Source organism: Gossypium hirsutum, chromosome A01 (assembly GCF_007990345.1).
Source record: "Gossypium hirsutum isolate 1008001.06 chromosome A01, Gossypium_hirsutum_v2.1, whole genome shotgun sequence".
NCBI classification, from domain to species: Eukaryota; Viridiplantae; Streptophyta; class Magnoliopsida; order Malvales; family Malvaceae; genus Gossypium; species Gossypium hirsutum.
In genome coordinates, this window is record NC_053424.1 from 74326749 (window position 1) to 74350312 (window position 23564).

The 23564-nt window shown below is 34.5% G+C and overlaps 1 protein-coding gene and 1 pseudogene across 1 annotated transcript; one reads left to right on the top strand and one right to left on the bottom strand.

Moving 5' to 3' along the window:
* Positions 1-1606: 1606 nt before the first annotated feature.
* Positions 1607-5485, top strand: LOC107937492 (serine/threonine-protein kinase BRI1-like 2). Its single transcript, XM_016870380.2, has one exon. It carries the CDS (start codon positions 1868-1870, stop codon positions 5276-5278), a length of 3411 nt encoding a protein of 1136 aa, XP_016725869.1. The 5' UTR covers positions 1607-1867; the 3' UTR covers positions 5279-5485.
* Positions 5486-5595: 110 nt separating this feature from the next.
* On the bottom strand, positions 5596-12094 carry LOC107937489 (non-functional NADPH-dependent codeinone reductase 2-like; annotated as a pseudogene).
* Between the last annotated feature and the right edge of the window lie 11470 nt (positions 12095-23564).

Here is a 23564-nt window from a genome sequence, read left to right on the forward strand (position 1 = left end):
ACAAAACATTTTATAAGGTGATCTAATCACACCTAAAAAGATTGGTGGTGACTCCCATTTTCATTTTTCTTAAAGTCGATTCCATTTTTCAAAACTCAATTTAAAAATGGTCTCGACAGTTTTAATGAGACACATTATCTACCAATGGACATTTAAGGGGAAGTGTTATGAATATCTTATTAAGCGGATGTCTATCATGATCAAGATAAAATTTTGATGCATTTTAAATTTTAATAGTTATTAGAATTAGATCTCTACTTCTTTTATACTTTTTATGCCTATAAATAGAGACTCTGATGAAGCATTGTAATTATCTCTTTGATCAATAAAATACATTCTCTATTGCTTTCTTTGTTCTTTGTTCTTTATTCTCTCCATCTCTCTTTATTTTATAACAATATTTAGATTTATTTATAATTTTTCCTTTATTTCTTAAACTTTGTTATCATTAAAATATTTTAAATACCGTTAATTATTTTAAATAAAAATAGTTTAAAGAATTCACTTCTCAATTAATTATAATTAAATTAAATAAGTTAATTTTAATTGAAGTAAAAAATAATATAATTTAAGCTTATTTTCTAATAATTCAATGTGATATTTTTTTGTAATTAAAAAAAAGAAGAAAATGAAAAAAATAAATATGAAGTAGACTGTTGATAGCAAAAAGAGAGAATAATTTTCGTTTTACATAGTAGATAAATCTTAAGAGTATATATTTTTTTGTGAAAGTTGAAAGGATTTTAAACATATTTGCTTGGATGCACTTCACTTTTTCATCATACTTTTTAGAGCTAATCCAATTAGTTTGGTTAGCAGAGAGAAAAAGAGGGAGCAAATGGGGGCATCATCACTTCTCATGCCAAATATTCTTCCAGCCATTAACCACAAGAGCTAATTGATTGTTGTTTGTTTGTGGGCCTTCATTTTTATTCTCCCACAATTAATTTTCTTTAAAAACAATAAAATTCAATGGTTTATATAATTAATGTTTTCTCCCAAGTGGACCATATTCCCTTATCACCAATTTATGCTTTTCCTTCATTATTTCTTATTACGGCATAAAAAAAATCTATACATTATCCTTTTTACTTGTATTTGATTCCATTGGTTTTACAACTTTTTTCCAATAATTAAGATAAACAAGTCTTGAACTGGAAAGGTTTAAGAAATGAAAAAGTTTTACATCAATGAGAAATTTTAGATTCGAATTTAGTCTGAAATAAAATACATTGATCCAAAAAGATTGAGTTGAAGCCAAGATTGGAAATGCATGGATGCCAATGGGAAACAAACAAAATGGATCTGTAATGTTAAAAGTTACATACAAATGGGACTGAATCTTCTTCATCTGATCATACATTTCTCAAATATGAAACAGAAAAACATTCTCTCTGACAAACAAACACTGACTCTTGGATCAATGATCACTCAACCCATGCGTACTCCAAATTTAACATTTTCCCCCCTTATTTTATGTAAAGACAGAACTTGTCTGTGGGTCCTTTTCCTTTTGACCATATGTCAAATCAATGCTTTTGATTTTGATGTTTTTCTCTCTAGTCTACGTTTTCTAGTACTAAACCCAAATCCATGAATGTATGGATCAATGCAATGGAACCGTATTTGTTCAATGTATACCTCACATTCCACCATCAATTTCCATCTGAAGTTCCCATTTTATTTTCTTCATATTGCTTTCCCATGTTCCCCTCCCTCCTTTCCTTTCTTTTTTCCCTTTTTCTAAAGCTTCTCTTCTGCTTTGCACTCACAACAGTTTCTCATCATATTCGCCACTCCCACTCTCTCTTCTAAACATTGCACCCTCTCCCTCCCTCTTTCTCTCTCTCAATTGTGTGTTTCTTCAATGGAGGGGAAACCAGTTCAGCTTTCCTATCATCTGCCTCTCATACTTATCTTTACAGTGTATATCTCAGTTTCAGCAGCGGAACAAACGGTTGTTCCATCCATCAAAACCGATGCAGTAGCTTTACTTGGGTTCAAAAAGATGATCGACAACGACCCGACTGGAGTTCTATCAGGGTGGAAGCTTGAAACCAGTCCATGCCTTTGGTATGGAGTTAAATGCTCATCGGGTAGAGTGGTTCAGCTTGACCTTAACCAGTGTAGCCTCTATGGCACCATCTTTTTCAACCCTTTGGCTTCTCTTGATATGTTATATTCTTTGGATTTGTCTGGGAATATGTTCACTGTAAATTCAACGACTTTGCTGCTCCTCCCATATGGATTGAAGCGTCTCCAGTTGTCTGACACTGGTCTTTTTGGTCTATTCCCTGATACCATTTTCTCCAAGCTTCCAAATCTTGAATACGTGAATTTATCCCATAATAATCTCACAGGGACTTTACCTGATAATCTTTTTTCATCAAATCCTGATAAGTTGCAGGTTCTTGATCTCTCTGCTAACAACATCACAGGTTCTATTTCAGGGTTGAAATTAGAGAATTCTTGCAATTCCTTGCTGGTCCTTGATTTGTCTTCAAACCGTTTTGTTGATTCCATTCCTGTTTATCTTTCGAATTGCACCAAGGTCACTGCATTGAATCTTTCACTCAATTCTCTCACTGGGGAGATCCCAAGCTCTTTAGGGGAGCTTAAAACCTTACAAAGGCTTGACCTTTCTTTTAACCATCTCACTGGTTGGATTCCTTCGAAGTTGGGGAATGCATGTGACTCACTTTTGGCACTCAGGCTCTCTTTCAACAACTTTTCAGGCCCAGTTCCCAGTTCATTATCTTCATGTTCATATCTTCAGCTTCTTGATTTATCTAATAACAACATAACGGGCCCCTTTCCAGATTCTATCCTTGAGAATCTTGGTGCATTAGAGGCTTTGTTGTTGAGTAATAACATCATCATTGCGCCATTTCCTTCTTCGATTTCATATTGTAAGAGCTTGAGAATTGTGGATTTGAGTTCCAATAAATTCTTTGGGACCATTCCACCTGATATATGCCCAGGAGCTGCCGCACTTGAAGAGCTGAAGATCCCAGACAATCTCGTTGCTGGACAAATTCCAACTCAATTGTCACAATGTCCCCGGCTGAGGACAGTTGATTTTAGTTTGAACTATCTCAATGGATCGATCCCAACGGAGCTTGGGGCGCTTGAGAATCTAGAGCAGCTGATAGCATGGTTCAATGACTTGGAGGGGCAAATCCCAACAGAATTGGGAAAATGCAGCAAATTAAAAGATCTGATCCTTAATAACAACCGACTTAGTGGTGAGATACCTGTGGAGTTATTCAACTGCAGCAATCTGGAATGGATATCTCTCACAAGCAATGAACTCACGGGTTCAATCCCACGAGAATTCGGCCTTTTATCAAGGTTAGCTGTTCTTCAGCTAGCAAACAATAGCTTGAGCGGTGAGATACCAGGAGAGCTAGGGAATTGCACTAGCTTGGTTTGGTTAGATTTGAACAGCAACAAGCTGACCGGAGAAATCCCACCCAGACTTGGCCGGCAGCTTGGGGCAAAGTCCTTGAGTGGAATTCTGTCGGGTAACACTCTGGTTTTCGTGAGGAACGTGGGGAATTCGTGTAAAGGAGTTGGAGGACTGTTGGAGTTTGCTGGGATCAGGCCTGAAAGATTGTTGCAGATATCCAACTTGAAAAGCTGTGATTTTACAAGGATGTATTCTGGGCCGGTGTTGAGTCTTTTCACACAATACCAGACGCTGGAGTATTTGGATCTCTCTTACAATCAGCTTCGTGGGAAAATCCCAATCGAAATAGGTGAAATGGTGGCTTTGCAAGTTCTTGAACTAGCACATAATCAGCTGTCTGGAGAGATTCCCTCGTCCCTTGGCCAGCTGAGGAACTTAGGTGTGTTTGATGCATCACATAACAGGTTGCAGGGCCAAATCCCAGAGTCATTCTCGAACCTATCGTTCCTGGTGCAGATTGACTTGTCTTACAATGAATTAACAGGGCCAATTCCACAAAGGGGTCAGTTGAGTACACTTCCAGCAACCCAGTATGCCAATAATCCAGGACTTTGTGGAGTTCCATTGCCTGAATGCCGTAATGGAAACAATCAAGCTGCTACAACAAATTCAGATTTAGATGGTGGCAAAAGACGTAGGAAGCCTGCTGCTGTTTCATGGGCTAATAGCATTGTCCTTGGGATCCTTATATCCATTGCATCTATCTGTATTTTGATTGTATGGGCCATCGCGATGCGTGCGAGGCGGAGGGAAGCCGAGGAAGTCAAGATGCTTAACAGGTTGCAAGCAGTTCATGCAGCTACAACATGGAAGATTGAGAAAGAGAAAGAACCGCTGAGCATCAATGTGGCAACGTTCCAGAGACAGCTGAGGAAGCTAAAGTTTTCCACACTCATTGAGGCTACCAATGGTTTCTCAGCAGCAAGCCTCATAGGTTGTGGTGGGTTTGGAGAAGTTTTCAAAGCCACTTTGAAGGACGGCTCGAGTGTCGCCATCAAGAAGCTTATTCGATTGAGCTGCCAAGGTGATCGAGAATTCATGGCTGAAATGGAAACTTTAGGAAAGATTAAACATAGGAATCTAGTGCCATTGTTGGGATACTGCATGATTGGAGAGGAAAGACTGCTTGTTTATGAGTTCATGGAGTATGGCAGTCTTGAAGAAATGCTCCATGGAAGAGCAAAAGCGAGAGATCGACGGATTCTAACTTGGGAAGAAAGGAAAAAAATTGCCAGAGGTGCAGCTAAAGGACTCTGTTTCCTCCACCACAATTGCATCCCTCATATCATACATAGAGATATGAAGTCAAGCAATGTGCTATTAGACCATGAAATGGAAGCCAGGGTCTCAGATTTTGGGATGGCAAGGCTCATAAGTGCCCTTGACACTCATTTAAGTGTGAGCACACTTGCAGGCACACCTGGTTATGTCCCACCAGAATACTACCAAAGTTTCCGATGTACGGTAAGGGGTGACGTCTATTCATTTGGAGTTGTCCTGCTGGAACTCTTGACAGGGAAGCGTCCGACCGATAAAGAGGATTTCGGGGACACCAACTTGGTTGGGTGGGTAAAAATGAAGATAAGAGAACAAAAACACATGGAAGTGATAGACCCAGAAATATTGTTGGTGACTAAAGGAACTGATGAAGCAGAAGCAGAAGAAGTTAAGGAGATGATGAGGTACTTGGAGATAACATTGCAATGTGTGGATGATTTCCCTTCCAAAAGGCCTAGCATGTTGCAGGTGGTGGCAATGCTAAGGGAGCTGATGCCTGGATCAGCTAATGGAAGCAGTAATAGTGCTTGAATAATAAGGTAATGTTTATTTGATCATAATGGTTTATATAAGAATTAAGAAGATAAAAAGTTTGTAATATTTGTTGCTCTTTTTTAAGAATTTTGATGTATCTAATTTTGCAACTCTTCGCTTATTTTTTGCTTATGCAAATTATAAGAGCTTATAATTATAGTATAGATGGAAAACCACTCTCGATACGGTTTAAATTGCAGAAAATCCGTCTGTTAATACCAACAGGTTTCATTTCACCTATTATTTTGGAAATGTTCTAACCAAGGAACTTGGACAACACTTGGGTTTCTGAAGATACATATATATACGAGTGTATATGGGGATTCATTTGTTTTATTTGTAATGAACCCAATATAGTAGATGATTAGCTTCAAACCTCTCCATCCCAAAACTCTTCGACAGTCTTGTGAGGGCCATCATCTGATACAAAATCCCCTGCTGCATATATTTGCACTGTGGAAGTTGGCTTATTTTATGCAACTCATCATAGCTTCCGGTAAAAGATACCAAGGTTTTCTTTTATCCTTTGAAACATTTTTTATATTGTTGTTGCAAATTAAAAGCCATAACTAATCAAAAGTTATGTTGATTATTAGTTAAAAATTGTTATATGTAACACCCCTTACCCGTACCCGAGATCGGGATAGGGTACGAGGCATTACCAGACAAACATACAAACATCCAACTAAAATACGGGCTATAAAATTTCATTTTTATTTCGAAACATTCATTCACATGCACATATCATAAAGCAATGGATCAAGCACGCATAATCAATTAGACTTACAACCCAATAATCGAATATAAACCACATTACATGGCTATATAGATTTAACCATAATAAACTTATACGTTTGGCTAAATCATACTAACTATCATACAGACTAAATCTCTATACATGCCACTCACTTGAAAACACTTGAAGCTTATCAACACTTCACATCAACGTTCTGATAGTGTGATGCTGCTTCCGACAATCTTTCACCTCGAGCCGACCTGCCAATACTAAAAGAAATGGAGAGGGGGGTAAACTTTATGCTTAGTAAGTCCATATGAAATTAATAAGCAATTTACCAATATGTTTCCTTAGGTAAAACAACTATAATTACACTTTTATTCATATTCTGGTCAAGCTGTCTACTCGAGTCATAGTCGGTAATTTATTTACAACTCAAGCTACAGGATTCCAAATTAAGATTCGTTAATTTTTTCAAATACTAGACTCACATTTATTCTTACCATAAAAATTTGAGAATTTTTGGTTAGGCAAATTAATACAATTTATTTATTGAAGTCTCCCATGTTTCACGGTTCAGCAACTCTAACCACTCTTCACTAAAATTTAATTATCTTTTGCTACCAAATTCAAATGAGGTTCTCGTTTATTTCTTCTGAAAATAAATTCAATAAGGAATTCAACCATATAAATTATGTTCCTTAACTATTTTTTTTTACAATTTTTAATGATTTTTACAATTTAGAACAGGGGATCACGAAATCAGTCTAAACCAGTCTTACAAAAATATAAATATCTCAAAATACGGAGTTTTTTTGTTTTCTTTGTTTCTTTTATATGAAAATAGATTTAATAAGCTTTAATTCCATATCTTATTCCACTTCTATTTCAACTTTTACCATTTTTTGTGATTTTCCAAAGTCACTCCCCTACTGCTGTTTTAGACTGTTTAGCTCAAATTTCATTCCTTCACTAAAATTTCTTATTATCAACTTTCAAGATAATACTTATCCATATTCCTCTTATCAAAAATTCAATCACGTATCTAACTCATAATTCAAAACTCATATATTCATATTCTAGTATTATCCCACATTTTTTTTCACGTTAAATTTTATTTAGCAAACTTGTTTCTCCCGGTGAACACTTTGGAAAATAACAATATCTGGTGGTTTTAGCACATAGCTCCACCTTCAGTAATTAATGCCCAACTTAGTGGTATATGCACATAGCACCACACTATTGGGCTAACATGTAATTGTGACATAAGCACTTAGCGCCACTTTTCAAATTAACATGTATAATCGTGGCATATCCATTTAGCACCACGTTACATGTTTAACTGTGGTATATCCACTTAGCACCACGTTAATGAATCGATATATGTAAACGTGGCATATCCACTTAGCACCACGTTACATGTATCAATATGTGTAATCGTGGAATATCCACTTAGCACCACATTTTTTCATTCCGAAGGTTCAACCGAGATTTCCTCATTTAATCTCCATTCATCAACCACAAATCACCGTTTGTGTCCATTAATTGAACAATACTAAAACTTATATCACATGTCACAAAATAAAATATTATAACATAATAAAACAATACATTATTTACATATAAACTTACATCTCATATACTATCAAAGAAATAACATTAAAATACACATTGCATTATTAAAAATCATATGAACTTACCTCGTATACGAAAATGACCATTTTTACCATTTAAGTCCTCTACTTGGTATTTTCTCGATTTTAGCCCAAATCTCGATTTCCTTGATTTAACATTACAAATATAGCTCATTTATTACTCACATTATTCAAATGGGTCCATAAATCATATTTTTACAAATTTGTATTTTGACCCCTAAACTTTTGCATATTTGCACTTTTTTCCCAAGGTTCGAAAATTAAAATTCATCCTATTTTCTTATGTTTTACGACATGCTGATCATTTTTCCCTTCTATAACAACATCAAATTCTCACTCTAACATGTACTTATGAACATTATATATTTTTACCGATTATATCGTTTTACTCGTTTTCACGTAAAATTACTTAGCAAAAGTTGTTTATCTAACACCCAACACTCATTTTCTACCATTAGACATCAAAATGCATGCATGTCACAGATGGGTAAATTTTTAAACATGAACCCTAGCTCAAATTAATGGTAGAAATGGGTAAATCGAGCTACGAGGATTTCAAAAATGCAAAGAACATTAAAAACGGGACAAAGATAGAATTACAATCAAGCTTGGAAGTTTTACAAACCCTAGCCATGTCTTCCATCTCCATATACGGTTATGGCATGAGAAAAATGAAGAAGATGACATCTTTTTCTTAGTTATTTTGGCTTTATTTTCCAAATTACTAAAATACCCTTAATGAAAAATAAATAAAAACATACCATGCCATGTCCATTTTTGTCCACTAATTACAAAATGGGCTATTTACCATTTAAGGATCTCCAATTTAAAAACCCATTACTCACAAGTACTTAGTACATTTGTGAACTAGAACACACATTTTGCAACCTTTTACAATTTAGTCCTTTTGACTAAATTGAGTGCCCAAACGTCAAAATTTTCAAACGAAATTTTCATGAAATTATTCCGTGAAATCGTAGACCATAAAAATATAATAAAAATAAAATTTTCTTCGTCGGATTTGTGGTCCCGAAACCACTATTCCGACCAGGCTCAAAATCGGGATGTTGCAATTATTTGTTATGGTGATGAGTTATATCTCTTAAATTCAAAAATTGTCATATCCCTATGAAGAGATATGACACTTTCTATGAAGTGAAATTTCATTTGTATGACATACGTAATAATATAGAAAGAAAGTTTTTTTCGACTTTTTCAATTATTCTATAAAAAATTAATGCAAATTAAAATTTTTATAAAAATTAATATCCTTACTATGCTTCTCTTATTATTCAGTGGACTGTTTTTATCGGTACAAAAAGTAGACAATTATTGGGATTCATTTTGTCGTTCATTTGCCAATAACTCTTTTACGCACCATAATATAGATAGGGTGAATAAAACCTTAAAAAAAGTGATATTAATACACACCTTAAAGCCCTTGTTAATTTATCATAAATTAATTTCATTGCCACACACCAACACTTTGTTGAAGCTTTTCTCAAGCACACATACTCTTTGCTCATATGCCCATCTCATGCAAACCTGTTTATTTTCATTCCGAAACAGTCCCCTATTTATTAGTGTCAACTTTCTTAATATGCTAACGGAAGGGAAAAACAGGAAATAAATGGTGTCTGCCAGGGGTCTAATATATATAATACCTAAGCAAGTGATTGTCCCTTGGCTTGGGCAATTTCTTTGGGATTCCTCACATTCCATCACCCGATTTGTTCCTCGCGCTATTCATTTGGCCCCCAGAGGAGAGTAAGCTTCGATAAGTATGCCATTCTCCTCACAAAACTTCCTCAGCTTCTTTTGTTGCTGTTAGAATTAAATGACCCGAATCCTTATTTAAATAAAATACAATGGTAAAATAAAATAAAATTAAAATCCATATAGAACTACACTTCTTTTATTTTATTTTAGAATAAGGTTTTTTAAACCTTATTAAACTCCATCTATTTTTATATTGATTAAAATAAGGTGTTTCCGTCCTACTAGAATATGGCTTTACAAGCCTATAAATAGACATAGTCTATTCTTCTTGTAATTATTCAAATTCGACATAGTGAATTTTCTTCCCCTTTGCCTATGTTTTTTTTCCTGAAAAGGGTTTCCACGTAAAAATTTGTGTGTTCTTTATTTTATTTTACTTTATTTTTCACAGTTGCCACAACGGGTTCATCTCCACCTTTCACCCCAAATCCAACATCATGAAACAAAATTATTTGGAAATTAAAGTGACCCTTACTTGGTTCACCGCTGGTGGGATTTGGGCAGTGGAAAGGATGGTCTGGAGTTTCTTGCATCACAAATTGCTTACACCTAGAGATTTGGTTAGCACAAGAGCTTGACACTCCTCCATTGCTTCCCATTTAGATTTTAGATCTATGGGACCAAGGTCCTCCTCCTTGAAAGGAAATTCCCATTTATTCAGCTTCAAACTCAGTGTCCAATGAATTAGATAGAGATCAAGATACTCCAGCTTCAAATTCCTGTAGAGATCATGATAATACTCTAGAACGACATATTTAATGTGCTAATTGCATGTTTATTTTGAGTATGATCCTACTAATTTGGACTATTTTATGATTTTTTATCTTTTAGGGACTTAATTGAAGGCAGAAGTAAATTTAAGGGCAAAAAACGTGAATTTAGAGATAAAGTGGGCCAACATGCGAAGTAGGAGAGAAGTGGTGCCAAAAAAATGCAAGCATGGACGACATAAGGGCTAAAATGCAAAAGAAGAGATTTTATAGCACAAGACTCTATTTAATGTTTAATTATACTAGGATAATTATTAAGGATAATTATTTAGATTTAGATTTAAGATTTATTTTTATCTTTAATTATCTTTATTTATTTGTATTTATCTTTTAGAATTTAATTAGGAATAGGTTAGGTTTCTTAGTACTATAAATAGGGGATGAAGTGACACAAATTTTGTGCATCTTTTTGACTATAAACACTCTCTTCCCTATAAATCTAGTTTGTTCTTCCCATATTTTCTTTTAATAAAAATTCACTTCCCATTATTTTTATTTGATTTTCCCCAAAAACCATGAGCCACTAAATCTAATCTAGCCGAAGGTTGTCAAAATTCCCCAAAAAGGTTTATGAGGCTTAGAATCTGTGCCTAGTCTTCTCAATAGGGTATTCATCGCTTCTCCGCATTTCGAGGCTGACGCTTCCGTCCATGTCCCTTAATAGGTGATCTTTTAAACTTGTGTAAGGAATGGTCGCTTTGTATGTTTTGGAAAGGTTGCACAGTCGGTTCATTGGCTTTCTAAGTCAAAGGTTGACGAGTCCAAGAGACAAAATGGCATGGTGTTCGCCATTGGGAAGTGATGATCTAGCAGAAGATAGTCCCACAAAAGCGATTGTTGGCTAGAGTCAGGTTTTGCCAAATTGTAAGCCTAAATCCTTGGAGTTGGTGGTCGTAGGTATCTTCTTCCACTATAACTGGCTTATTCTACTTGAGAAGGATTACTTAAAAGCCAATTATTGAACCTAAGGCGAATCAAGACAACAGGAGGCTGAAATCTCGCCACATAAGAAACTCTCTCTTTTCCCAAACTCAGTTTATTTTTATATTCTCCATTTTAATTTTGGCAACTTATTTAATTTCGCAGTTTCAATTCGACTTCCAATTTTGTTTTTATTTTATTTTTCCAGATCAAAACTTTTAATTCTGTTTTTTTTTATTTTTTTCCAGGAACGCAAGTTTTCTTAGGTACGATTTTGCCCAGGATTTCAAGAAACAAGCATTCGTGCAATCTGGTCCCTGAGGATTCGACCCTACTTCCCCTTTACTGTTCTTTTTCATTATTTTGTAGGAAATAGGATATATTTTGTGCTCTCAACGACTGCATCAGATCAAGAAGCATTAGTGAATCAATAAAAGGACACATAGTGAAAACTTTTCACATGAAGGGAACAGTAAATACTTGAATGTTTGCTTGAGAGCTGGGAGAACACAGTCATGGTATGCATCACTACACCAGAGCTTGGAAGTGATAGAGTTCATTCCTAGATTTGATTAACCCTAGACGAATAGCATCAGATATTGCTTCACCTAAAGGCTGCTCAGTTTGGTAAACAACAACCGTATTGTAGTGACGGTACCCAAGTTTGATAGCTTCGAGATTGGTTTGTTTCAAGGTATCAATGGAGGCACCAAAAGGGAATTCAGCAGTGCCAAAGCCTAGAAGGGGAATGGCTTTCTTAGAAGTCGAATGGAGAGGGAAAGTGGGGATGCTTTAGCCTGCAATGGTAGGTCTTGTTTCCATCTCCTGCCTATAAACAACTACGATGTCCGTCAATTTGTAATATCCTTTAGCAGGGCATGGATGTTGGAAGCCATATATGTAAATATTAGCACTTAGAAGTTTCATGGGCATCTATCACTGTTCACGTCATTTTCTCCACCGCAATTGTGATTTTCTATTTTTGTCAGAATTTCTCTTATGACTGTCTATTTTTATTGGAGTTTTGATTTTCTTTTAATATACTCAATTTCGTAATTTAATCAATTTATATAATTTGATTATACTTTTAGTCCCAATCATTGAAACTATTAAAAGTTGATGTGAAGTTTAAAAGAAAAACTCTAAATTCAAACTTTCCTGCATCTTTCTATTATTATTATTATTATTTTATAAAGGGTAAACTTGAAAAATGGGTATTTGTTCTATTTTGATTATTGAATTATTAATTTTTTCGATTTAGTTACTAAACTTTTTAAAATAAAATATTTTAATAAATTTAGCCCTCTAATGTTTACACATTATATAAATTTGATCCTAAATATAAAACATTCAATAAATCTAACCCTCAATTTTAAAAAATTTAATCATTTTAATTTGAATTCTAAAAATTCACGTAACTTTATTTAGATCTAAACAATCCATTTCCTATAATATCTTTTGTTTTGAAACTAGAGATGGCAACTTGAACTCACTTTTTTTTTGTATTTTCAGTATAGAAATTTGATGTTTGATGATTTTTTTTATTGTTATAAGCTAGTTAGTTGGTAGCTATAGCTTCTATCAGATATTTATAATCAACTTTGCTTCATCAATTGTTACTTTTAAATATCATTACCATATGGTGTTCTTTTCATTTATTTTTTTCCCTTTTCCACGTGTTGGGTTGGTAAACAAAGTGTATGAAAAAAATTTTATTTGGAGTAAGATAAAATTATAAATTTTGAAATCTAAAGCTAAGATTTTTGGGTTGGGTTAAGAAGCTTAAATTATTTATTTTTGTAAAGGAGCACAAATTAATTTATTAAAATTTTTTTGAAATAGAACTAAATTGAAAAATTTTGTAAGTTTTGAGGGCTAAATTTATTAATTTTTTAGAGTTCAAGCTAAATGAAAAATTTTGTAAACATTGAGGTCTAAATTTTTTGAATATTTTATATTTATGATCAAACTGATATAACGTATAAACATTGGAGGACTAAATTTTTTATTAGATCAATAAAAAAATTTTAAATTTTGAGTGATCAAAATATTTTATTTCGAAAAATTTAGTGATTAAATAGGAAAAATTAATAATTTAATAACCAAAATAAAAAGAATACAATAATTTAGTGACATTTTTTTTATAATTTACCCTTTGAAAGATCACTCGATTTCATAATTGGAGCGTTTTTTAATATTCCTCACCAACTTATTAAGTTTTTTCGCTGTTAGTGATTTTATCTAAGAAATAATAGTTATAATAAAAAAAAATATAAATTAAAATAAAGAAATAAATATCCAAATTAAATATAATACAGCTATACAAATCATAATAAAGATATAAATATCCAAATTAAAAAAATTTCACTGGTCTCTATTACGTGATAGTTGGCTTTTATTATTATTATTTTTAATTCTAGAAAATGTTTTATCTCCTAATATAATGACGTGTGAAGGTTGTTTTGACTCAGCTAAGGCTTATGATGTATACTCATTTTTCTATTTTATTATTTTAATTTTTTGGCATAATTTGATGCTTAAAATATCATTTTGCTATAGTTTTTAGTTAACTTTTCTAATTGGATTTAATAAAAGTTCATAGTTAATCATATAACACCTCTTATCTGTTTCCATCATCAGAATAGGGTTACAAAATGCTACAGCAAATAACATTATAGGAACATGCTATTTTAATTCAAAATTTTTTAAAACAATCATTAAATATCAATCATTCAATATAAAGCAAGTTATACGTGCAAGATCTGACTTAAATCGAGCTTACGAAAGCTCTAAAAACAATTCAGAACTAAACAGGGACTAAATTGAGACTTTACATAAAAGTGGGACAAAAACACAAAAATAGGGGTCACACGGCCGTGTGATAGGCTGAGACCGTGTGATGTGGAATCACACAACCATGTACTCTAATTGTGCTAAATATTGAAGCCGAGTAAATCTAAGTCACACGACCAAGTCGCAAGGTCGTGTAACAAACTGAGGCCGTGTTAATAATCATGTATCTAAACTACCAGTGGCACACGACTGTGTCAACCAACCGTGTGTGACACATAACCATGTGACAAATCGTGTATGCCAGAAAAGGTAACTAATACACAATTTAGCTCAATCACACACAAAGATCCATAATGCACTACATAACCAATTTCAATGCCTACTCAAACATACACATTTCATGCTTAAAATATAGTTTATAAAACATTCTTAAACCTAATCAACATGTAACACCCCTATCCCATGACCGTCGCCGGAATAGGTAAGGGGCATTACCGGGCTTGTAACTCATGTCAGAACCGTAAAATTTTGAACTTTTTCTTGAAATAAAGGTCATTCATTTAGATAAGTACTAAGCACAGCCAGGGATAAAATTTAAACTTCTCTAAGTAAACATTCAAAAGATGCCATTTTCGCATGGCTTATATACATTAACCAAAATATTCTTCCGCCACTAGTCTATTTTATACATGCCATAAGATAATCCAAAACATAGCAGTACCAAACAGTGGATAGTGATAGTGTGACTAGTTGCTGACGATCCCGAGCTTGTAGCTTCGCAATGAGATCTATAAAACAGAGAAAACTAAGTAAACGGAGTAAGCATTACAATGCTTAGTAAGTTTTAAGCAGTGTCAACAGATAACAATCAAATTAGAACATAGTTGTTCGTATTTTTATTTCACTCTTCCTTCGGGCATACCATCCCTTTACCGAATATGCACATCTCGTCATATACAATAGGCAGATAAACTTTCACATAAAAGTGAGCTCATGTGACATAGATATATTGTATGATTTCACATAACCTCTCACACTGATCCGATGTCACATAATCATAGGAATCGTCTCATAGATTGCTCTCGTATGCATCACATAACTACCTTATGATTTAGTTCAAATCAAGCTCACATATAAACTTGGAGTACATACCTGTTTAACCTTTCGCATTGAATATATTTATAAGCAGTTCTTATCATGAAATCTTATAGCTTTAACCTCTACTCGGATTATTGGTGAGACCTTTAGCTCAGACGAAATCTCCACATGAAGTTATCGGGTCTTACCCGGACAAAATCTCCACACGTAGTCATCGGGTCTTTAGAGCTCGGATATAGTACGAGCACGAAGCCTACGGACATTAATCAGTGATAATATTCTCGCATAAAGCCTGCGGGGTTTTAACCCGGATATAGTACTGACACAAATGCCCTTCGGGACTTATCACATTTATACACTTTCACATCCATCACGTTGGCCACTCGGCCCTATCACATACATACACTTTCACATTCATCACATTGGCCATTCGGCCTTATCACATATATACACTTTCACATTCATCACATCGGCCATTAGGCCTTATCACATATATACACTTTCACATTCATCACATCGGCCATTAGGCCTTATCACATATATACACTTTCACATTCATCACATCGGCCATTAGGCCTTATCACATATATATACACTTTCACACTCATCACATCGGCCATTAGGCCTTATCACATATATACACTTTCACATTCATCACATCGGCCATTAGGCCTTATCACATATATATACACTTTCACATTCATCACATCGGCCATTAGGCCTTATCACATATATACACTTTCACATTCATCACATCGGCCATTAGGCCTTATCACATATATACACTTTCACACTCATCACATCGGCCATTAGGCCTTATCACATATATATACAGTTTCACATTCATCACATCGGCCATTAGGCCTTATCACATATATACACTTTCACATTCATCACATCGGCCATTAGGCCTTATCACATATATGCATGTTCACATCCATCACATAGAATCCTAAATCAAAATATAGATTTTCATGTATTCACATCACAATTATCCAAATATACTTCACATACCACATATACTTTCACGTATACACTCTGTCTTGGCTGAATCAACATCTATCATTTTCCAATATCACAATTTAGAATTCACGTATGGGTTTAATCAATAGCTTATGAGCAACTAAAACAAGTTTATCAAGGTTTACTACACAATCTCAAATTCAGCACAAGCTGTTTTTCCTGAGCAATAGTCACTAAATTATTTATAACTGGAGCTACAAAACTCCAAATCACTTTCCCTTAATTTTTCCTGAATATAGACTCGTATATCTTCCATCCATAAAATTTCCAGAATTTTAGGTTTGGCCAATCAATACCAGATTTTTCTTAAAGTTTCCCCTGTTTCACTGTTTGACTAATCTAACCACTCTTCACTACGAATCAAATTTCTCATTTTACAGAATTCAAAATGTGTTGTATTTTATTTCATTTGAAACTAGACTCATTAAGGAGTCTAAGCATATAAATTTTATCTTATAACCATTTTTGTACAATTTATAATGATTTTCTAAAAACAGAACAAAGGATTACAGTGTCATTCTGCGCTGTCTCACACAACTTTAAGTATCTCATTATCGGAAATTCCGTTGCTTACACGGTTTCTTTTATAAGAAACTACACTCATTAAGCTTTAATTTCATGTCTCATTCAGCCTCTAATTCAAATCCATAAATTTATGGTGATTTTCTAAAGTCACGTTACTGCTGCTGTCCTAAGCAGACTATTTCAAATTACCCTTAAATTCCCAAGCTCAAACACTTAAGAACTTACCATTTGAGCTTAGAACATATCATGGCCACATCATATCTTATTAAATCAACTCATCATGTCCTATTATAATTGAATTTACTCAACGTTTAATCACTTAAAACTTACCTCGGATGTTGTTGAACGATTTCGGCGGCTATTCGATCACTTTTTCCTTTCCTTTATCCAACTTTGGTCCTCTAAGCTCTTGAGCTAATTCAAACAAATTTAACTTATTAAAGTCTCATTATGCTAGCTTATGGCCGAATATGACAATGAATTTGATAGGTCATATGGCCACCTTTAGCTCAAATACAAAATGGTCATACGCATTTTTAATCACATTAAGCAATTTAGTACAATTAATCAAACATTTCCTCATGTGCACCTTTAGGACCAAATACACACATCATTAACCTAATATCAATTAACTAAGCACTTAACAAATTCTCCTTGAGCCGATTGTCTAAGTCAAGATAGGATCATCATTATGCTTACTTATAGCCGAATGTACAACATCAATCTATGCATTCATTCGTGTGGCCGAACATGCATGTCTATGTTGAGGCCGATTGCATACTTAATACATTCTACAAGTATGGTCACTTGTATTGACCAAATACCATTTTGTTTCAAGTTCAAAACTTGGCTAATACACATATATGCACTATTAAAACATCCTCTCCATTCCATCAATTCAACACATGCATTACTCGTTAATATACAAAATTATATTCGGCCTTAGCACACCTCTTGCTGGCCGAATTTTTTCTCCATCTAGCAACGTTTTATGTACTATGCCGAACCAAAAAGATCAAACACCTAGCTTAATCATTTCCAAAACACTTAACCGAAACTTAACTCATCTTCATGCCTCATCACCACAACATCAAACATCAACCAAGAAGAAAACACCCATGGCCGAATATCATCTCCATCTCATAGCAAAGATTTAAACCATGGGCTAGGTAGAACTCAAACTAACAACTAAAAACATGCATGAATCTCAAGGACAACATCAAACATACCTTAGTCTAGCAAACCACCATAGCCGATTTTCTCAAGCTCTTCCCCTTCCTTTCTTTCCTCTATTCGGCCAAAGATGTTCAAGAATGAACACTTTTTTTTTTGTTTTCTTTCTTCAATTCACGGCAATGGGGGGGGGGGGAAACATGGATGAGACAATTTTTTTTCATCATCATTTACCTTTCCATTATTATTTTATTACCCATACTCCTTATTTTATTTTATTGTTTCCTCCCATGATGCACCAACACAACATGTCTATGACATGTTTTGCCCATCACCCTTTGTCCATCCTAATGTCATGGCCGGCCACTACTAGATGGGGGGAAAAATTGACATGCAAGTCCCCCCTTTTTCAACATGCACTAATAGGTCCTTATGTTTTGATCTATCACATTTCAAAAATGTCACACATAAGTCCTATTGACTAAATTCACATGCAATTTACTAAATCGAAGCTTAAAATTTTCACACATTTATTTTAGACAATAAATATCATATTCAAATAATTTGGTGACTCGGTTTAGCGGTCCCGAAACTGCTTTCCGACTAGGGTCACTTTAGGGCTGTCACAACTCTCCCCCACTTAAGAAATTTTCGTCCCCGAAAATTTCTACCGATGCATAGTTTAGGATAACGTCCTCTTATTGAATTATATTCATATAAACATTAGCTCATCGATGGCAATTGTAATTCATTATTGATTTCGCATCGATCTATAAAATCATTTTCTTATCTTAAAACAAATACATAAACATTTCTACAAGTATGCACATATATCTCATTTTCTTGATTTCATAAGTAATAATCACTTAATTTAATTCACAATTGCATCTCAAACACATATTAAGCACATATTAATATGTATAATTCACATCATCAACCCACATATTTGTAACCCACATTTTCATTCATGTATAAGCTGTAACCTGACCGAAAGTACACATATACTCAAACATCCCAATAAATATCCTTTATCACTCCATCATATCTCACTATTCAACTTAACCTATTTCCAACAGAAAATCAACTTCCACATACCTGAACATTGAGTTCATTTAGCACATTCAATCACCGTTAACGATACCCGTATACAATCGATTTGACATCAAGCCTCATATTGTATACCGGCATGGGATTTATTTTAGCACATAACCCATATATCCAAAATTATCAGCATTCATCACAAATTCTTACAGACTTTCAAATGTCAAACTTAATCGAAATAATTTCTTGAATATGATTAACAAAAAAATAGGGGTCATTTAGCAATAGCACATATGACTTCATATACCAAGCATTCCATAGACTAAATTCATAACACATTTACAACATGAATTCATTTCTTAACAACATATCCACCATCTTTTTACTTTCATCTGATTTTCTCATACCTTCCGTACATACCTGTATCACTTATCTGATCTTACTTAATTTATCATCTTAAATATACCCGTTGAATCATTCGAAATCATTATGGATACTCATTAAGCACATATAGCTCTTACAATGCCATATCCTAGATATGGTCTTACATATTCTCACATATCGAGCCGATGCCATGTCCCAGACATGGTCTTACACACTATCTCAAATCAATGCCTTCGTCCCAGACGAGGTCTTACATGAATTCCACTTCACACACTTAGTTCCCACTGACCGATCTCGCACTCATAGTGCTCGGTTAAAGGAATTCGCACACACACAGTGCCTCTAATCATTCACACACATAGTGCTCTTATTCATTCGTTATTACACATTGAAATGACTTAACCAAGTCTATAAACATCATGTATGTACACTTTTAAACATATCATCTCATTTAAATTTGAGTTCGTATAGTAATGAACACTTAAACTTTGCTCAAATTACCGGCATGAAGCCTACTAGGCACGAAGGCCTGAATACACGTCACCAGCATGATTGCTCTTCGGGACCTAGCCCGGATATAACACCAGCACGAATGCTCTTCGGGGTTTAGCACGGATATATCACTAGCACGAATGCTCTTCGGAACTTAGTCCGGATACATCACTAGCACGAATGCTCTTCGGGACTTAGCCCGGATACATCACTAGCACGAATGCTCTTCGGGACTTAGCCCGGATACATCACTAGCACGAATGCTCTTTGGGACTTAGCCCGGATATATCACTCTCAATTCTCATGTACATATACACATATAGCAATACACATTAGCATATCATTTACATTACTTGAATAAAAACACAACATGCTTATCGACCATTCAACTTCCAGTTCCATAGCCACATACAAAAATCACATTTATAGTCATAACACTCTTTTAAAATTGCATCACTTATACCCTTATAATTCAATCCAAATCGAAATTCAAATACGAGTACATGATACGTACCTGATCAATATAATAATTTAGGCATATCTAAGTGAAGTTATATCACAAATTCTCATAGTCAGAAGCTTGCTACAGCTCGATCGGGATCAAGATTCATTACAATACAGCAAACACATTTTAATAGCCAAAAATCATCACACAATCATTTTATCACTTTATGGCATGTATAAATAGACTCACGCGTGCTACGTTAGTCCTAGAATCGACTAAACCGTAGCTCTGATACCAATAAATTGTAACACCCCTATCCCGTGACCGTCGCCGGAATAGGTAAGGGGCATTACCGGGCTTGTAACTCATGTCAGAACCGTAAAATTTTGAACTTTTTCTTGAAATAAAGGTCATTCATTTAGATAAGTACTAAGCACAGCCAGGGATAAAATTTAAACTTCTCTAAGTAAACATTCAAAAGATGCCATTTTCACATGGCTTATATACATTAACCAAAATATTCTTCCGCCACTAGTCTATTTTATACATGCCACAAGATAATCCAAAACATAGCAGTACCAAACAGTGGATAGTGATAGTGTGACTAGTTGCTGACGATCCCCGAGCTTGTAGCTTCGCAATGAGATCTATAAAACAGAGAAAACAAAGTAAACGGAGTAAGCATTACAATGCTTAGTAAGTTTTAAGTAGTGTCAACAGATAACAATCAAATTAGAACATAGTTGTTCGTATTTTTATTTCACTCTTCCTTCGGGCATACCATCCCTTTACCGAATATGCACATCTCATCATATACAATAGGTAGATAAACTTCCACATAAAAGTGAGCTCATGTGACATAGATATATTGTATGATTTCACATAACCTCTCACACTGATCCGATGTCACATAATCATAGGAATCGTCTCATAGATTGCTCTCGTATGCATCACATAACTACCTTATGATTTAGTTCAAATCAAGCTCACATATAAACTTGGAGTACATACCTGTTTAACCTTTCGCATTGAATATATTTATAAGCAGTTCTTATCATGAAATCTTATAGCTTTAACCTCTACTCGGATTATTGGTGAGACCTTTAGCTCAGACGAAATCTCCACATGAAGTTATCGGGTCTTACCCGGACAAAATCTCCACACGTAGTCATCGGGTCTTTAGAGCTCGGATATAGTACGAGCACGAAGCCTACGGACATTAATCAGTGATAATATTCTCGCATAAAGCCTGCGGGGTTTTAACCCGGATATAGTACTGACACAAATGCCCTTCGGGACTTATCACATTTATACACTTTCACATCCATCACGTTGGCCACTCGGCCCTATCACATACATACACTTTCACATTCATCACATTGGCCATTCGGCCTTATCACATATATACACTTTCACATTCATCACATCGGCCATTAGGCCTTATCACATATATACACTTTCACATTCATCACATCGGCCATTAGGCCTTATCACATATATATACACTTTCACACTCATCACATCGGCCATTAGGCCTTATCACATATATATACACTTTCACATTCATCACATCGGCCATTAGGCCTTATCACATATATACACTTTCACATTCATCACATCGGCCATTAGGCCTTATCACATATATACACTTTCACACTCATCACATCGGCCATTAGGCCTTATCACATATATATACACTTTCACATTCATCACATCGGCCATTAGGCCTTATCACATATATACACTTTCACATTCATCATATTGGCCATTAGGCCTTATCACATATATACACTTTCACATTCATCACATCGGCCATTAGGCCTTATCACATATATGCATGTTCACATCCATCACATAGAATCCTAAATCAAAATATAGATTTTCATGTATTCACATCACAATTATCCAAATATACTTCACATACCACATATACTTTCACGTATACACTCTGTCTTGGCTGAATCTACATCTATCATTTTCCAATATCACAATTTAGAATTCACTTATGGGTTTAATCAATTGCTTATGAGCAACTAAAACAAGTTTATCAAGGTTTACTACACAATCTCAAATTCAGCACAAGCTGTTTTTCCTGAGCAATAGTCACTAAATTATTTATAACTGGAGCTACAAAACTCCAAATCACTTTCCCTTAATTTTTCCTGAATATAGACTCGTATATCTTCCATCCATAAAATTTCCAGAATTTTAGGTTTGGCCAATCAATACCAGATTTTTCTTAAAGTTTCCCCTGTTTCACTGTTTGACTAATCTAACCACTCTTCACTACGAATCAAATTTCTCATTTTACAGAATTCAAAATGTGTTGTATTTGATTTTATTTGAAACTAGACTCAGTAAGGAGTCTAAGCATATAAATTTTATCTTATAACCATTTTTTTACAATTTATAATGATTTTCTAAAAACAGAACAGAGGATTACAGTGTCATTCTGCGCTGTCTCACACAACTTTAAGTATCTCATTATCGGAAATTCCTTTGCTTACACAGTTTCTTTTATAAGAAACTAGACTCATTAAGCTTTAGTTTTATGTCTCATTCAGCCTCTAATTCAAATCCATAAATTTATGGCGATTTTCTAAAGTCACGTTACTGCTGCTGTCCCAAGCAGACTACTTCAAATTACCCTTAAATTCCCAAGCTCAAACACTTAAGAACTTACCATTTGAGCTTAGAACATATCATGGCCACATCATATCTTATTAAATCAACTCATCATGTCCTATTATAATTGAATTTACTCAACGTTTAATCACTTAAAACTTACCTCGGATGTTGTTGAACGATTTTGGCGGCTATTCGATCACTTTTTCCTTTCCTTTATCCAACTTTGGTCCTCTAAGCTCTTGAGCTAATTCAAACAAATTTAACTTATTAAAGTCTCATTATGCTAGCTTATGGCCAAATATGACAATGAATTTGATAGGTCATATGGCCACCTTTAGCTCAAATACAAAATGGTCATACGCATTTTTAATCACATTAAGCAATTTAGTACAATTAATCAAACATTTCCTCATGTGCACCTTTAGGACCAAATACACACATCATTAACCTAATATCAATTAACTAAGCACTTAACAAATTCTCCTTGAGCCGATTGTCTAAGTCAAGATAGGATCATCATTATGCTTACCTATAGCCGAATGTACAACATCAATCTATGCATTCATTCGTGTGGCCGAACATGCATGTCTATGTTGAGGCCGATTGCATACTTAATACATTCTACAAGTATGGTCACTTGTATTGACCAAATACCATTTTGTTTCAAGTTCGAAACTTGGCTAATACAGATATATGCACTATTAAAACATCCTCTCCATTCCATCAATTCAACACATGCATTACTCATTAATATACAAAATTATATTCGGCCTTAGCACACCTCTTGCTGGCCGAATTTTTTCTCCATCTAGCAACGTTT